Here is a 16,638-nt window from a genome sequence, read left to right on the forward strand (position 1 = left end):
CCAGGCTGTATCAGTTATATTTCATTCTGAATGTGTGTGTGGAATGTACTTGGCCTTGTGTTGTCATCCTGGTGAAAGGACTCCCTGTGCTGATGTTGGCCTAAAAGGTTTATTTTAATGTGAGAGGGGCTATGGTGAGATGTGATTGGAGGAGGCCAGCTGGCCGCCAGGCAAGGTCTCACAGCAGATCAGTCCTGGTGAATGACCACAATTCAGAGGGTGTTCTTCAGCCCTATGGTCATATATTCATCTTTAGCCACGCACTAAGCCCAGAGGCCTTAACTCGTACTTTCCAAACTCACAAGAAGCTGATGTATAAACCAGAAAGCCAGTATATTCACTTAGAGGAGAGCATTCTTACGACAAAAAATAATTGAGTCACATTTGTTCATCATTTTCTCCACATCATTTGTCTCTACATGCCATTTTCCCCATTAAAATGTCATTTTCATCACTATTTCAGCATATGCATAATAAGCACACAGTAAATATTTTCTTGAATGCAAAGAAACAGGCATTAACAGATTTAGAGACAAAATACAGTACATGATTCTCAGAAAAATGAACCATTCAGTTGATGGGAATAGAAGTACTTACAGGCATTCTGGATTGCTTCAGGCATTCCAAGGTTCTAAATGGCAATGACATTTCAATTTTTCTGAGATTGCAACTTTGTCACCTTGATAACAGTTTTGTGTGTTTCAGTCTGCAATATCTCCCACAAATAGATCATCTGGCTTTTACTGGTTTGGCTCTTTAAGAGCAATCTTCTTTTCTTCTTTTGTAAGAGGAGCACTTCTATGTGCTCTCCCTAGCACAGCCTACACTCTCCATTCGGGAAGAGGAGTTTTGGTGGCCTATATCTTAACATCTGACAGGTAGCAAGGAGCAGGGCTAGTGTTCATTCCTTTATGCATTTCTTTGCCGAGAATTTCTGTGATGATTAAGCATTGTTTGCAAACAACTGGGCTAATGTGTCACACATAAAAGTCGTATATTCAAGTGTTCATTGAATTTAATTGAATTTTTTAAAAATACAGACTTAAACTAGATAGGATCAGAATGCCGTGTATTCTATTCCAGTGCATCTGGACAACACTGCCTGCTTGCCTGCCTTCTTTCCTTCCATAAAACTGTATTGAGTGCCAGCTCCGTATCAGGTGTCGTGACTACAACAGCACATAAGATCAGACTCTAACATCCTCAGACACACCCGGGATGGTGGGAGAGATGTAAAGCAGCCCAACACTACAGTAGAATTGGCTATGAAGTAACAGAGCAGGATCTTGACTCTTCCTGTAAAAGTTAAGATTAAGTCTGAGAGGATGAAATAGTGGTCATCACACAGAGATGGAGCTTTTCCAGTTGAGGAAAGAGCATGAAACACAACCTGTGAAAAACAGACATATGTAATCCCTGACTTCGGGAGGCCAAGGCGGGTGGATTGCTTGAGCCCAGGAGTTCGAGACCAGCCTGGCCAACATGGCAAAACCCCATCTCTACAAAATACAAAAATTAGCCAGGCATGGTGGCGCGAGCCTGTAATCCCAGCTACTTGGGAAGCTGAGGTGGGAGAATTGCTTGAGCCTGGGAGGTGGAGGTTGCCAAGATCACGCCACTGTACTCCAGCCTGGGCGACAAAGCAGGACTCCATCTCAAAAAAAAAAAAAAAAAAAGAGAGAGAGAGAGACACAGCTGGAGTCTATAGATTGTATATATGAATGTGGGTTGTTTTAGGATAGAAGACCAGAAACACAAGCAGCATCCAGACCAGGAAGATGCCTGAATAGCATCACAAGAAATGTTTATATTATTGCATCAGTAATGGGGACAAGAAACCTAAGAAGGGCCTTGTTGTGATCTGATTTTGAATGCAACAGTAGAAGACTGGCCTCTAATGCTTGGCATGCTTGGCCAAAACACAGATCTCTTACTTCACTTTGTCCCACCTGCATCTCATCTCACTGCACTCTCGCCAGCTACAGTGGTATTCTTTGATTTCTTAAAGAGGCCAAGTACTTTTCTTACCCTTTGTCGTTCATTGCACAACACATTTTGAATGAACAGCACTGCACGCTCCCTCTGTTTGAAACACGTTTCCATCCCACTCTCTATGTAGCAAGGTGTTTTTCTTTAGGTTTCAGCCTAAATGTCACCTCCTAGGAGAGCTTTCCTAGGTCCTCCCACCCTAATACGGGACATCCTAATTTAATACTCTTATTTCCTTCACAGCAACTAATATTTTATTTGTTCATCTACTTATGTTTTTATTTACATCTACCACCAGAATATAAGCTCCAAGAAGGAGACTGCTCACTGAGGTACCCCCAGCACCTTGCACCTGTGTCTGGCACCCAGGTGACAATCGTGAAGTGCCTGTTGAGTGAATAAACAACAATAGGACTGAAGGTGGAGAAGTCCTTTAGAAGGGATTGTATTTGTTCAGGTGATAAATGACAAAGGTCAGAACTGAAGCTATGTCTGTAGAAATGTAGAGAAGAGACCATGTAGGAGGGATATTTGGAGAGAAAATTGCTACAGTTGCTCACATCAGATGCAAGGAGTAATAGAGAAGACATTTGGCTGTACCTTGGGTTTCTGGCTTCAGCAGGAATGTGTATAATGGTGCCCCAAACCAGAAACTGAAAACACAGGTGTAAAAGCAGGGCTTGGAGCATAAAGGTAAATTCTGTTTTGGATGATTTGAGTGTGGAAGACTGGAAACATCTCAGCTAAAGTGTTCAGTGAGCACCTAAAAATCTACCTTTGTGCTAGTGGTAAGTGGATAGGGCTAGGTTAGACATAACATACTCCCAAAAGTAACCTTTATCCATTTGTTTCTACCCAAGATAGTGTTTGCTATCTTGTAGAAGAAAGCCAAATCCATATGCCGGCTGAAGTGGAAAACAGTGAATCACTAAAGGAAAAGCCTTGGTTGTAGAGGAAGAAGGTTTCAGGAGGGTCACCATAATACCAAAAGCACTTGCATTTGGTCCAGGAGAGACTCTCAATAAGTGATTTACTTACTTCCTGCTGCTTTTCCATCTGCTAGATAGGATGACTTATATTGAAAAGCATTTGGCATCCTTGGTCACAGTGACTGCCTGCATGATTGCAAATTAGTGTTTTCATTCCACGTTAGTGAGTTCCTCTTATTCTTATCCCAGGGGAGATAGAAAATTGCTGTTGACTATTCTTGATATAAACGTTTATACGCATTGCAACAGACTAGATGCCAGAAACCTCTGGCATTCATTTGGAATTTCCCATACACTCAGAATTCATATTTATAATATTTAAATAACGTCAAGATAAAACATTCTTTATTTAGTTCTTACTAGTTCAGAACGTCAGTTTGAGAGATCAGCTGCAACACTGGCTTTCTTTCTGTTTGGGAATCTCAGTTCAAAATGTACAAAAGGGATGTCAGTTATGTGCTCAGGCTAAAACCCAGGTCTGAGAATGCCCGCTGGACCTTGTTCCCTTTTGCCTTAATAATTGCCAGAAATCTTTGTCAGAGTTTATGCAAGTTGTCTAAAACATAATGAATTTGACAAGGCATCAGAAATCCAACATAGCTTATCTAGGACTTTCCTGAGGAACAGTCTCAGTCTAGCCTAGAAGAGCATCTGCTCAAAAGGCTTTTAGTCTTCAGAATTTTTTTTATCATGCACATCTAACAGTAAAAAGTTTTAGTGCATGCTTCTCAAGGTCTATTTTCTAAAATATATAAGTGTATGACAGAACTAATAGGTGTGTTATAAAGTATATGCAAAAATATGAATTAAAATAAGATTAATATTTTTAAATGTCTTGCTAATTTTGATGGCTTTGGGTTCTCATGAGCCTGATATCTCAAGGCTCAAGATGCAATTACAGTGAGTCTCATTATTAACAATAGTGAAGTTAAACCCACATTTTCAGTAGCCTTAGTGATAAATTCTATTTATGGGGATCAATTTCTTGGCAGATGTCATTTGGCTATCCTCGTTTTTACCTGCTTCCATAACTGATGAAAAGTTTGTACTAGCAACCAAAGTGTCTGCTCTGCCATTTTCCTATTGTTGACGGATTATCTTAAATCTGGGGTTTCACCGCAGGAGGCTTTTGAAGCCAACTTGTTTATTTTGTGAAGTGTAGTTAAAACCAGATTTTAGAATAAGAAAACTTCATTTAATACCCCCCCATCACAATATGTTGAAAGCAAAGGAACAAGTGAGGATGCCATGTCTGAAAGAGTTTATCCACCAAAAGTGCCATGTGATTCTGACCTGCTGACATACAGACTAAATAAATGGGCAGTTTCAATTAACTTATTAAATATAGGTAGAGCTAAATTTTTTTAAATGTTAGGTAAATATAAGTAGTCACTCTAATATTTTCCTTTCATTTTTCACCTTTTCCTCACTCCCGCTGCGTCTAAAACACCTAAGCAGTGGGGCTCCCACCTACCCTTTCTAAACCATTCTGCATTCCTTCACTCGCAGAGCTGAGTCCAGAAAGCAGAGCGTGGCATTTCTTTGTACTTTACCTTCAGGCAACTGGCTGAGACCATCCAATCTGCCTGGAATGTAATTTTGGCTTAAAAGAACCAGAACTAATGGACAAACAGAAGCAGCTTAGCCCAAACTGTTTCTCATTCCACTGCCCTCTGGAGAATAGAGGGGATATAGAAGGGGAAGTTTTGTGAATTGTATGCTCTATGCCCTTCTTTGAGGTTTGAACCATGGACAATTTTAATTGTACCTATAAAAGGAGACCTTGGGCAACTTCAGGCATAGTACATGCCTGGACTTAGGCGAGAAGTGGGATTTTTGCTTTACGAGATTGAGTGATTTTGAAGTTTTGTAATAGATTAGATAAGTATCCCTTTTGCGATTGTCCATTTCTTCCACCTCCCAGGCAGCTCCTGTTCACGGTGTGTTTTATACTTGTCTCTTACTCCATCAGAGCCCAGGTTAACATGACACAGTAACAGGCATTTAGCAATTTAGATAAGATTATAAACTATACTATATTCTCTCTCTCTTTTTTTTATCTGTTTGGATGCAACTTTTGTTTGTGTTTCTTCATGTGCTGTGTGCCTTAGTTTTCCTTTTTAGTCAATTTTGGCATGCAGTGTAAAATTACAATTATTGCTATATATTCAAGAAAATTAGACTTTATGTTACTAGAGATTTTGTTTTTTTTATTTAAGATAAGGTATTTTCAAGTTCCAGGTTTCTTTTTTTTTTTTTTAAGAAATTCTGTCTGCTGTGACTTAGCTGCAATATTATTTTTGAAGAACTGCAAATAGTTTGTAACAAAGATTAAAGCTTAATCATTTTATTGCATATGTCAAAATAGCATTTAGAAGTGAACTACGTATTAGCATGAATTAAATAATGGTGGAACTATGAATGTATATACTAAGTAAATGAAATTTTATTTTATTTTATTTTATTTTATTTTTTTGAGACAGAGTCTCGCTCTATCGCCCAAGCTGGAGTGCAGTGGCACGATCTTGGCTCAATACAGGCTCCGCCTCCTGGGTTCACGCCATTCTCCTGCCTCAGCCTCCCTAGTAGCTGGAACTACAGGCGCCCGCCACTACGCCCGGCTAATTTTTTGTATTTTTAGTAGAGGCAGGGTTTCACCGTGTTAGCCAGGACGGTCTCGATCTCCTTGACCTTGTGATCCGCCCACCTCGGCCTCCCAAAGTGCTGGGATTACAGGCATGAGCCACCACGCCTGCCCTTGAAATTTTCATAACGTGGGCCGTATGTGGTTCCCACTCTGGGATTGCTGATTAACATAAAAAGCACGTGATGCCATTTAGAGACCAGGATTTCTTTGTAGCCTTCTTTGGGTAGTTTGTTCTTCATTGGTTAATTCACTGAAAATTTTTTTTAAGTGGTAAGGATTTTAGGTGGAATGATTATTTGTAGCTTGACATCTATGAAAGATGAAGGAAGTACAGTCTTGGTTCAGTAAATTACCACTGCCTTGGAGGATAGTTGGGGTGAGTAGAATTGAGCTTGGGAAACCAAGCAGTGTGACTTTGTGCCTTAGTTTCATCATCTGTAAAACTAGAAACAACAAACGCACCCACCTCATATGATTAAATACAAAACACTTAGAACAATGCCTGGTACAGAGGAAGCTGCCAATAAATTCTATCATTTATTAAGTATTAATCCCCGGTAAAGTCTGCCTGCTGTCCTCACCCTCTGGTGGAGTGGACAGAGATTCTTTTAAGCTGCTACTTAATTGGTGCCCGTAAGCATCTCATTTGGATTCTTGCATAGAGTGAGGATTTGTGCATATCTGGGTTTGCACAGGTGTGCCTGGTGCTTATTGGGGATGGAACCTAGTGTCCAGTAGGAGAAGCGCAAGGTCTAGGTTATAGGAGAACTGTGACCGTTTCGAAGAGGCTTGTTACGGAGCTCTTCAGCAGGAGCAGACGCGTCCAGTCCCCTGGCCTAGCCTCTGAGTGGTCCTTCCACGCTCCACACCCTCTCTGCGGGCTCCCCTTCTTCCCACTTCTTGAAGTTTTTTTCATAGGCTTGGTCTTTGCTCTCAGGAATGACCTCATTGTTGGGAGGGAAAACTGTGGGAAGATGTTTCTGCCTTCCCTTTCCTCAACTCTCACATTCTACTACTGCCTCTTCCCGTGAACCCCATGTTCTCGTTTCCTTTGTAGAGGTCAGGCAGTAGGTTTGTCAGAGTTTTGTGGGATATAGGTGGCATGAGAGTTTCAAAAAACCAAGTCCTTTTATATGTCTTTCCCTGCTTTGTTCTCTTTCTCTTACTGATGGAATTTTTATCGAGTTCTGAAAAATATCAGTATTTTGGGCAAAGCAGCTAAGTTTTATGGTGGCTGTTCGAGAGTTAACATTGTAAACAAAATAATTTCTACTAATAGAGTCAAATAACCCTATCAAGCTTTGCTTTCGTGGCCTGGACTAGACTATATCTAGTCCATTTGCAAAACATTACTACATACCCACTTTGTGCAAGAGGCTTAAGTCAGTCACTTAAGGAAATAAAAAGAGGAATAAAATGGGCTACGTACAAATCATTCTCAAAACCACCATCAGCCAAAACCTGGTGAGCTAATCCAACCATACCTGCCTATGGCATCTCCCACACTTCAGATGACCAGATTCACTTTGGCTCATCTCAACAGACTACGTAAGGTATGCCTCTCTCACCACCATGTCCCACGCTTCTTGCTCAAAGGTGCTCCTTCAGTCAAAAAGAACAGCTCCCTTAAATAACTCTGCCCATCTTTTTACTAATTAGAAGCCCTTCGAATAGCAAGCACGTTCTGTTTATTTGGATATGGTACACTTGGAGATAGAAGTGTTCAGGGCTGAGAAATGGCCGGAGAGCTGAGAGAATCCTGCATGTTCTTTCTGCATAACCCTGGTCTCGTGAAAAGCCATCTCTTACCCGGAGAGGGAATTTTCCTCTTGTGTAAGACCCTGACCCTGTGCATGTGCCTACAAAGCAGGCACGTAGTTTTTATGTGTGCCTGTTAGTTTGAATTTGTGATACGGATCTGCTTTTTGTCCCTGCTGACGGTTATTATATCTTAATGGGCGAAACACTACTCTAATGATCCTTGTGTATATAATTCTTGTGGTACAGAGCAGGCACCAGAGGATCACATAAAAATGTTTGCCTCAATTTCCCTGCAAAAAAGAAGCCCAGGAACCAGACTTGACCAAGTAACAGATTTTTAAAGGTAAAGGAACCCAATAAAATTACCAGCTTTTCACAGCGTGTGCCTACTTCCTTTTGACATATTGTGAGGTGTAGGTGAAATATTCTAACTGAACTGACAGTGTGAGTGGGACAACTAAGGAGGGAAGGAGATAAAAGTAAAAACCACCAACAATGATTGATATTGCAGTAGCAATGAGCTGTTGGGGTCTCCCCTTTGTGGACTTGACACTTCACCTTTCTGACACCATCTGCAGGAGTGTTGGTATAATGAGACCTATACAGATGGGAACAAAAGCTGGGATTACTTGGAATTACTGTATCCGAGCTTTGAGGCTTGCTGTAAAATTACATAGGCTTGTACTTGTTTATTCAGTTTATGAGAGGTGTGCCTGTGTGCACACATGCGTGGAAGAGACAGAGACAGAAAGTGTTTTTAAAGTATAAAATGGAGGGAGCGATCTGATCCTAGGTGACGCCAGAGATAGTTTAGTTGAATACTGACTTCTTTCCACACTGTGATCATTATGATTACTAATTAATTAGTTAACTAATTAATTGGGCTTATGTAATGGCTAATCAGTTTAATGGTAAGTGCTTGCAAGAATGACTTAATCAGAGGGCATTCATTGATTCTCTAATGCATCGTTCCAGTATTTTGAGAATAGAATTATCAAGTGTGGATTCTGGCTCTCTAGGAAGCTAAACTGTATTTATTTGGTGACTAAGACATGGGATTATGTACATGTAAGGCAGTTCTCTTAGACATCCTAGGACTTGGTAGGCCTTTTTAATTTTTAGACTTCTGGCTGATACCCCAACCTTCCCAGGCCAATATTATTCTTACTAGAAATAATACAACTAATTTAATCTCCCTAAGTTCTAGGCTCAGTATCAATCTCTTGACATTGCTAATTCTACCTCTGAATTTTCTTTTACTTTTTAAATTGTATTTTTAAGATCCTTCCTTGGAAGAGAGAAACTTCAGTGGAATACTTGGCATTGGCCCTAAGTTCATCTCTTTATCTACTTCTTCTTTTACCTGTCCTTTTCTCTCTACTGCATTCCTTTCCCAGTTCCCCGCGGGGGCAGATCAGTGGTCATGCTCATCTCTTAGACTCCCCTGCCTATTTCCGGGGGGATAGTACAAAGCTCTTCCCCTAAACCTAGGCTCAAAGCCTCAGAGTGGTTTTAGACTCTACTTTCCTCAGTCCCCAGAGCTAAAATTCAGAGGTGGAATTAGCAATATCAAGAGACTGATACTGAGCCTAGAACTTAGGGAGATTAAATTAGTTGTATTTAGAAATGTCACTCTAACAGTGTTCTGTAGTGTGTTTCTTTTTTGCCCTGTCCTTTCTGTCCACACTGTTCAGGGTTTTGCTACCTCTTGCCCACTACAATAGATTCTAAGCTAGTCTTTTCAAATTTTGACTTTTTGTGTGTGTAATGTAATTTTGTCCAATTTACTCCTCTATTCATAACTGCTCAGCAGCTCGCTCCTGTATAACAAGTGTTTTACAGGTTCATCATGGCGTTCAAAATTCTACAAGGTTTTACCCCAAACAATGTTTGGAGTGTGTCTTTCCAGTCACTTTAATTAATTCTTCAAACCAAAATTGAACTACCTGCCATTGCCTAAACATTTTGTGAGCCGGTCTATTATCTGCTTCTTCTAGCTGGAATGTCTTATATCCTTCCAGTTTACGTTCACTGGCACTTATTGCATATTTACAGATTGTCATTGCATGCATGAATTTAGCTTAATTGTTGGTGATTAATAGATGAGTGTTTTAAGTGTCTACCTAAAGCAATATAACAGTTGAACTTTTACTCATAACCTTTCTTCCTAAGGGGATACAGCTATTTCAAACTTTCTTGAATAAGGAAAGGTATTTTCCTTATTCATTCCCTAATAAAGAGAACACTCATTTTTGAAGTTAATTATTTTTATTAGGGAATATTCAGGCAAGCCGTGTAATCTACACCGAGTGTATGAGTTGGGGGCACAATTACGTAACTGCTGGACAAACGTTGATTTTTGGACAGGGTCAAATTGCGAAGAAGCAACCAACCATAATCCAGATACGTGCCTTATAAGGCTGTGTGCCTTCAGAGGCTCTCTGGTTTCTTTTTGAGACCACATGTTCTCTTTGTCAAGAAGCTTTTCCTCCCATCAGCAGAAGGACTCACTCTTCAGGAGTCCTGTGGTATAATCATACCCACAAACATTTACGTTCTACCTGCTGCACCCCTGGTACCACGCTGGGAGACAGTTATCAAGTTGCATAAGAAATCAACTGCTGACTGCAAGGCTTTCACAGTCTCGTGGGGGAAGGAAACTGTTATGCAACATACCATCATACAGATTCTTAAAGTATACCATCTTCACCTTATGTAAAATATGACAGAGGTGCCATGGCAGAGGAAAAGACTGAGGACCTAATGATCTGAGGGTCAAGGGATGTCCTTCCGGGGCTTTGGCCTCTGTGCCTTGGAGAGATGAAGAAAGGGAGGAAGCCATGGCATATTCAGGAATGGGGAATGACACAGTGTGACTGGAACCCAAGGTGCGTGGAGAACATGGTAGGAGATGAGACTGAAAGTGTAATTGAGGCCAGGCAGGGAATGAGCTTAACAGCCAGGCCAAGGAGTTTGGACTTCGCTGAGTGTTTAAAGGAAGATATTGGAGGTATTTTAAGCATCACAGTAAAATTTTGAAATCCATGTTTTTAAAAAATAACCTTGGTACAGTGAAGGATAGATTGATGAGAAAGATTGAAATTAGAGATAAAAATATGATAATACAGACTCGGAGGTACCTGGCATTTCCCTTAAGACACTTGATCTGTTATTTTTGTAATTAGAGTTCTGTGTCATAGACCTTTCCTGTTAATAATGCTTTCTGAAGTTGGGTCTTGAGTGGGGTTTTAAAGGACTGCAAGGGTTTCACAGTAACTGCGATCAGAAACACCTAAGAATTCTGGAAAGTTGCATTTACAGCACAAATCACTCAGTAGTTGTGGTTTTCTTTCTCTAACTCTTTCCAGATGTTAAAGGGGATGAGGCATTAACAAGCATTAAAACACATTTCCAATGTATATATTTGAAATCATGATAGTAATAGCTCATACATACCATTTTGGGCATATACCATGTTCTACATGCTATGCTAAGCATACGTCTTACCTCACTTAATATTTTCAGTAAGTGGTATTAGAGCTGTTTTGTAGATACAATGAAGCTCAGAAAATTTAACACATCAGGATCACACAATGAGTAAATTTTGCTCTATCCATGATAGTCACCTTGATTTTTTTTTTCCTGTACCTTGAATGTGCTCCTTTAGAAAAAGAAACTTGTCTTTGCAGTTACCTCTCCCTGGGACGTTATTCTCCAAGATAGCCCCAAAACTGACCTCTGCAGGTCTTCCCTTAAATGTCACCTCCCAAAGAAGCCTTTGTTGATCCTCCTGTCTAATGTTGTACATTTCTCTGTTTTACTTTCTTCATAGTAAATTATCTGAAATTATGTATTTACTTGTTTATTTTCTGTCCCCAGTCTAGGATATAAATTTCATGAGATGAAGTACTTTGCACTTCTAACTTAAAAATCCACAGTATTTTAGAACAGTTTCTGGAGCATCCTGTACATATTCAACAAATATTTATTCAAGGACTGGATGGGGGAATGAATGAATCCATGTCTTCAGAGCCCGTGGTGGTTCTCAGTCCCAGCCTCTCTGGCTGTTATTTTTCTGCTGTGAACACACTGGAAGGGGCACAGCTGACGATATAATCTGAGGAACTGTGTACCTGGGCCCCAGACTGATTAACTTTTAAAAACTGGATATTTACTTACTAGGAAAAGAAACTCACAGGTCATTCTCTTTCTCATGAGTTAAGATTATTTGATTATATCTAAGCTTGTAATATATAGTTACCCCGGGTGCGTGATTAGTTAACATGTAAACATTTTTGATTGATTATTGTTTAGAATTTGACCTTTTCTTATACACTCATGTTGGTTGATTTTTGTAAGAGAATACTGAGATTTACATAAAGTAGACATTGTTTCTGTCTGTTTTGATCTTCAAAGCATTATTCATTTAAAAATGCATGTTCTGTCTGACAAATTAGTGGATTTATATTATCTCCACACACAAAATAACAGTCTTGAGAGGGCAAATCCTTTCTTTCTGACCTTAAACTGCATTTTTCTTTGGTGGTTTCAGATTGGCGTTGGTGGATAAGTGACATTCCTTTGTCTTGGTGGAATCTGAGGTGGCTTAGTTTGTCTCTAGCATGTTAACCTCCTCTTTTCTCTCTGTTCCACGTACTTAGGAATAGCTTGCTGATTAACCCTTAGGAATAGCTTGCTGATTAACCCCTAAGTTTGAGAAGGTGGCCTGCAAAGGAATTTTAAGTGCATTTCTTGGTGTTCTGTGAGGTTCCATGATCTTAGCTCACTTAATTAGCTTCGTTAAAATTGTATGAAAGGGTTCATGTGATTCTAAACCACAGAAGAAGCAAAATACCTCAGAAACAACCTGCCCCTTACCTTGATCCCCACCTTTCCAAAAACCACGGTGTAATGCAAATGAACAGAATAATAGTTGACAAGCAAAATTTTAAGGCATTCTAAGTATCACTGGTTGGTTTAATAAAATTAATTAGCCTGCCACGGAGAAAATTTATTAGCCTGCTGGTTAATTTCACAATGTTAAGTGAGGGAAGGGACGTAGGGTTGAGGGAACAAACCCTATTAGTTTTGAATAATTATTTAAAGATGTGGACCTGCTTATTTCAAACACTTTGGTAGCCAAATCCATTAGGGATTTTAAGTCTCAATTTTTGCATCGCAGTATCTATGGGAAGGTACCTCTCTAGATGAAATCATAAGCATATTAGTTAACGACTAAATTAATCTTAAATAATACAGAACAAGTAGAATCCTAATAAAACCATGGGAATGAGAGCCTGCCTGAAGACTGGCTCATGGGAGGTTTCCATAATCTTAATTTGCTATTGATGCAATTATTGCTTTTTCTTGTCTTTTTAATCCAAACAAGATGTTGGCAGTGGCCACGGAAAGGTGCCTGAAATCACATGCCTGAATTCATTTAATTTGCCAACATTGTCTTTTTTCTCTTTCTTTCTTTCTGGTAATGGGCAGGAGTCAGTTCTGGTGCATTAGGTACTAAATCTCTTCAATTACCATCGGGAAGAAAGATTTAAAATTGTGCTTGAAACCTACAAACTGATTTAGTTTTAAAGCACAAACACTTCTCCTGTGGAGCCTAAATTAAACTGCAGAAAGGACTCAGAGCCTGAGGAATTAAACAAGGCAGAGCCAAGACTCAGGCCAATGATAGGAACCATTTTGGTTTCTTTCATTTGAGACCCCTGGTGCGAGAGGAAGGGGAGCAGAAACAAGCTGAGAGGCACAGCTTGTGTAAGAAAGTGCAATACCCTATTAATTGCTTGGAAGCTGGATGTGGAGTAAACGTTGGTGCAGGGGACCTAATCAAATCCCTTATCCTCTTTTCTTTTTGGGTGCTCGGCAGCCATTTTCAATGTGGATGACTCCGTGGTTGATCTGGAGACCCTGGCAGCCTTATATGAAAACGTGAGTGTCAAAGACTTACAGAGCTAGCGTTTCCATATTTATCTTCCACCCGAGAAATGACTGCGCCGTTCACATTCTTTGGTAATAAGGGTTTTGACATAGCCTGGAAGAGATTAAGGCATAGAAACACAGGCTTGAATGGGAGTGGATGTGAGGAGCACTGGATTCCTAACTCCCACTGTGGTATCTGGACTAGCAGGTCTCATTGCATACTCGCAAGGCAGGGCATCTAAGGTGGACACCACTTATGTGCCCTGGAACCCAGTCCTGTCACTTGCCGGCCAAGTGAATGAAGGTAAGCTGCCTACTGAAATGATAGTGTGCACCGGTGTCTACTTCTGAGGAATGGGGACTGCTAACACCAGCTTGATGGATTGCTGTTAGTCCAGGTGAGCTGATGGTACTGAATGTGGGAAGGTGTGTAGAATGGTGGGTATGTGTTTTGGATTTAGAGCGAGACAGTCTTAGGTGTGAGGTCCGGCTGTGTCTACCATCGCCTGCCAAGTGACCTTGGGCTAGTTACTTAAACTCCTTAATCCCGTTGTGATCTTCAGTACAGCAGGGATTATAGTAGGCTCTCAATTTTTTTTTTTAAATCAAATGAGGATTTAATATATGTAGCAGTAGCAATGTGTTTTGAAAGTCAACAGGACTGTACACATATAAGGTCTTTTGATTTGGGTTTTAAGTGGACATAACCAGCAGAATTGTCAGGTTCACTTGAGAAGACAACACAGGAGAGTCAGAGTTCCCGTGGCTGTTCATTGTTTTGGTTCACTGACTGTTAGGCTACAAAAACATAGATTGAACCACATTCTCTTAAGTAATGGTATTTCCCAGGAAGCTGTCTAGGGCTCTGTAAGTATGCTGTGGTCACTCAGTTCAAAAGATGATTCGTTTCATATTTATGTCCCCTGGGACCTTAAGTTTCTTACGGAAGATTTCCATAGTCTAATAGTCTAGGCCTGGTGGCATCACCAATTCCTTGCTCATTTTCACATCTTTTATATGTATCAGGAGCTACTTACTCTACAAGTGGGTGGGAACTTCTCACGTTTCCATTAGTAAAGCTTTCGTTAATAAACCAGAAAGTACACAAACACCAGGCCATTGGGAGCTAATTATGCACTTGAATACTTAGAGGTCAGCAAGGTATAGTGGCAGAAAGAGGGATTTCCACATCCGAGGCTCTTTGACGGTTACTTAGTGCAAGCCTCAGTGGAATAATCTGTAAATTGAGGATGTAGTGGTTCAAGTTAGAGGAATTTGTCAAAGGCAGTACCTTCCAGATGCTTCGTGTTGTTACCATGAGCTCAGGACTGTACACGTGGTTGCCACTTGTTAGCTCTCAGCAGAGATAAGCTGCATACGGCTGACATAGTTGGATAAATTGAGAAAGTAGGTGACTAAATGCCAGAATAAGTGGTACGGACGCTACGAAATTTGGAAAAAGGGACGATGGTGACTAGAAATGAAAGAGCCGCGAGTTCATGTAATTGGGGGCTGTTCTAAGGATAAGGAAGCAAAGTCTAAGAACGATTTTCCTCCAGCCTCCTTACAGGGGAAGAGACGGGGGATTCAAAAGTAGAACTCAAGTAGCCGTACTTCTGTGTCCAGCTGCATGCACTTGTTAGGACTATTTGCATTGAATCTGAAACTTGAGCATGCATCAGAATCACCCAGTGGGTTTGCACCCCCCCTGCCCCCACCCACACCCCCAGTTCTTGTGTCTAGGATGGGCCAATAATTTGCATTTCTAACAAGTGACAGGTGATGTTGTTGATGCTGCTGGTCTAGGAACCACACGTTGAGACCCACTGCCATAGCCAGAGTCTCACTGCCCATTTTTTTGGTTTTGTTTTCTGTTTTGCTACAGAGAGCCCAAGAGGATGAGCTGGTTAAAATAAGAAAGTATTATGAGACATCCAAAGAAGAAGAACTGAAGCTGCTGGATAAACCTGAGCAGTAAGGATACTTAACACTTTTCTGTTAGGCCAAAAGGAGAACTGCAATTTCTGTCTTCTTGTCTCCCAGCTCAGAATAAGCAAATCTCAACTGTGCAGCCAGCTAAATCACAACACCGTCATTCCTGTGACCTATTGCGTGCAGCAGGATGACCCTGCCGCCGGGAAAAGCAGCGCTGAGATTTGTGCTGTTGGACAGTGTGTCTCACCCCCTCCCCCACCCCACGAGACTCCCCTTTCTTGTTCTAACAACTTGCTAATTCCTCCTAGACTAAACATTTTGACCAAAAGGGTAACTGAGGAAGGAAGAAGGCATTGTTCTGTTTAAGGTTCTGCTGATGTAGCTATGAAGATGATCTCAGAGTCACAGAATTCAAATTTATTTTCCTAAAGGTCATATCCAGTAAATGCAGCCTGAATGTGCCAGCTTTTCCCCAAACCTCTTCACCTGCTCTGCCCAAATGTGGCTTTTTCTCACCCTCACTCTGTACTCTTCTCTCCAGTCACTGTCTATAGCTGCGTGCTTTGTTGTTTGCGATGCCGTTCCATAGGCTTTGAAGACCCAGAACTCTGGGGTGTAACTGGGTGACTCTTAGGGTCTCGAAGCCACAGATAAGCTCCTGGGGCTCTGCAACCCCATGCCCCTGCCCAGCTTTCCACGGCCTGGGACTCTGTGAGACTGTAAAATGGGTTCAGAGGACACAGGGGCCTCTTTTGCCTGTTGCTACCTTGAATTTTTTTGTCCAATTCAGGCCAACCCTCTCAACCTAGAGTTGAGGCAAGTGTAGAAAAAGAAGCAGAAATGGAGTGATCAGATCAGGGTTACAGGTCAGCCCTAGAAGCTTCCAAGGTTCTCTGGCTTGCACTGGAGTTCCATGCCTTATCCCCTGGGTCCTCTAGAAACAGGGGTCCCGAACCCTTGGGCCACAGACTGGTACCGGCCCGTGGCCTGTTAGAAACCAGGCCACACGGCAGGAGGTGAGTGATAGACAAGCTGGCATTACGGCCTGAGCCTCGCCTCCTGTCAGATCAGCAGCAGCATCAGATTCTCATAGGAGCACAGACCCTATTGTGAACTGCGCATGCAGTTGCACACAAGCTCCTTATGAGAATCCAATGATGATCTGTCACTGACTTCCATCACCCCCAGATGGGACCATCTAGTTGCAGGAAGACACGCTCAGGGTTCCCACTCATTCTAGATTATGCTCAGTTGTATAATTATTTCATTATATATTACAATGTAATAATAATGGAAATAAAGTGCACAATAAATGTAATGTGCTTGAATCATCTCGAAACCATCCCACCCTCCAGCCCCAACCCCTGGCCTGTGGAAAAA

At 41.1% G+C, this 16,638-nt stretch overlaps 1 protein-coding gene across 14 annotated transcripts in view; it reads left to right on the forward strand.

Annotated features, from left to right (window-relative positions):
* LOC105467273 (formin 1) overlaps positions 1 to 16,638 on the forward strand; it is a 468,877-nt gene that overhangs the window by 263,597 nt on the left and 188,642 nt on the right. For all 14 annotated transcript variants that reach the window (XR_011606208.1, XR_011606209.1, XR_011606210.1 and 11 more), the window contains 2 exons: positions 13,271 to 13,332; positions 15,209 to 15,297. Coding sequence is in view for 7 of the 14 variants with exons in the window: in XM_071067172.1 (XP_070923273.1) it covers positions 13,271 to 13,332; positions 15,209 to 15,297 (151 nt within the window). In the remaining 7 variants the exon portion in view is untranslated. The remainder of the gene's footprint in view (positions 1 to 13,270; positions 13,333 to 15,208; positions 15,298 to 16,638) is intronic.

Source organism: Macaca nemestrina, chromosome 7, assembly GCF_043159975.1.
Source record: "Macaca nemestrina isolate mMacNem1 chromosome 7, mMacNem.hap1, whole genome shotgun sequence".
In the NCBI taxonomy this organism is placed as follows: Eukaryota; Metazoa; Chordata; class Mammalia; order Primates; family Cercopithecidae; genus Macaca; species Macaca nemestrina.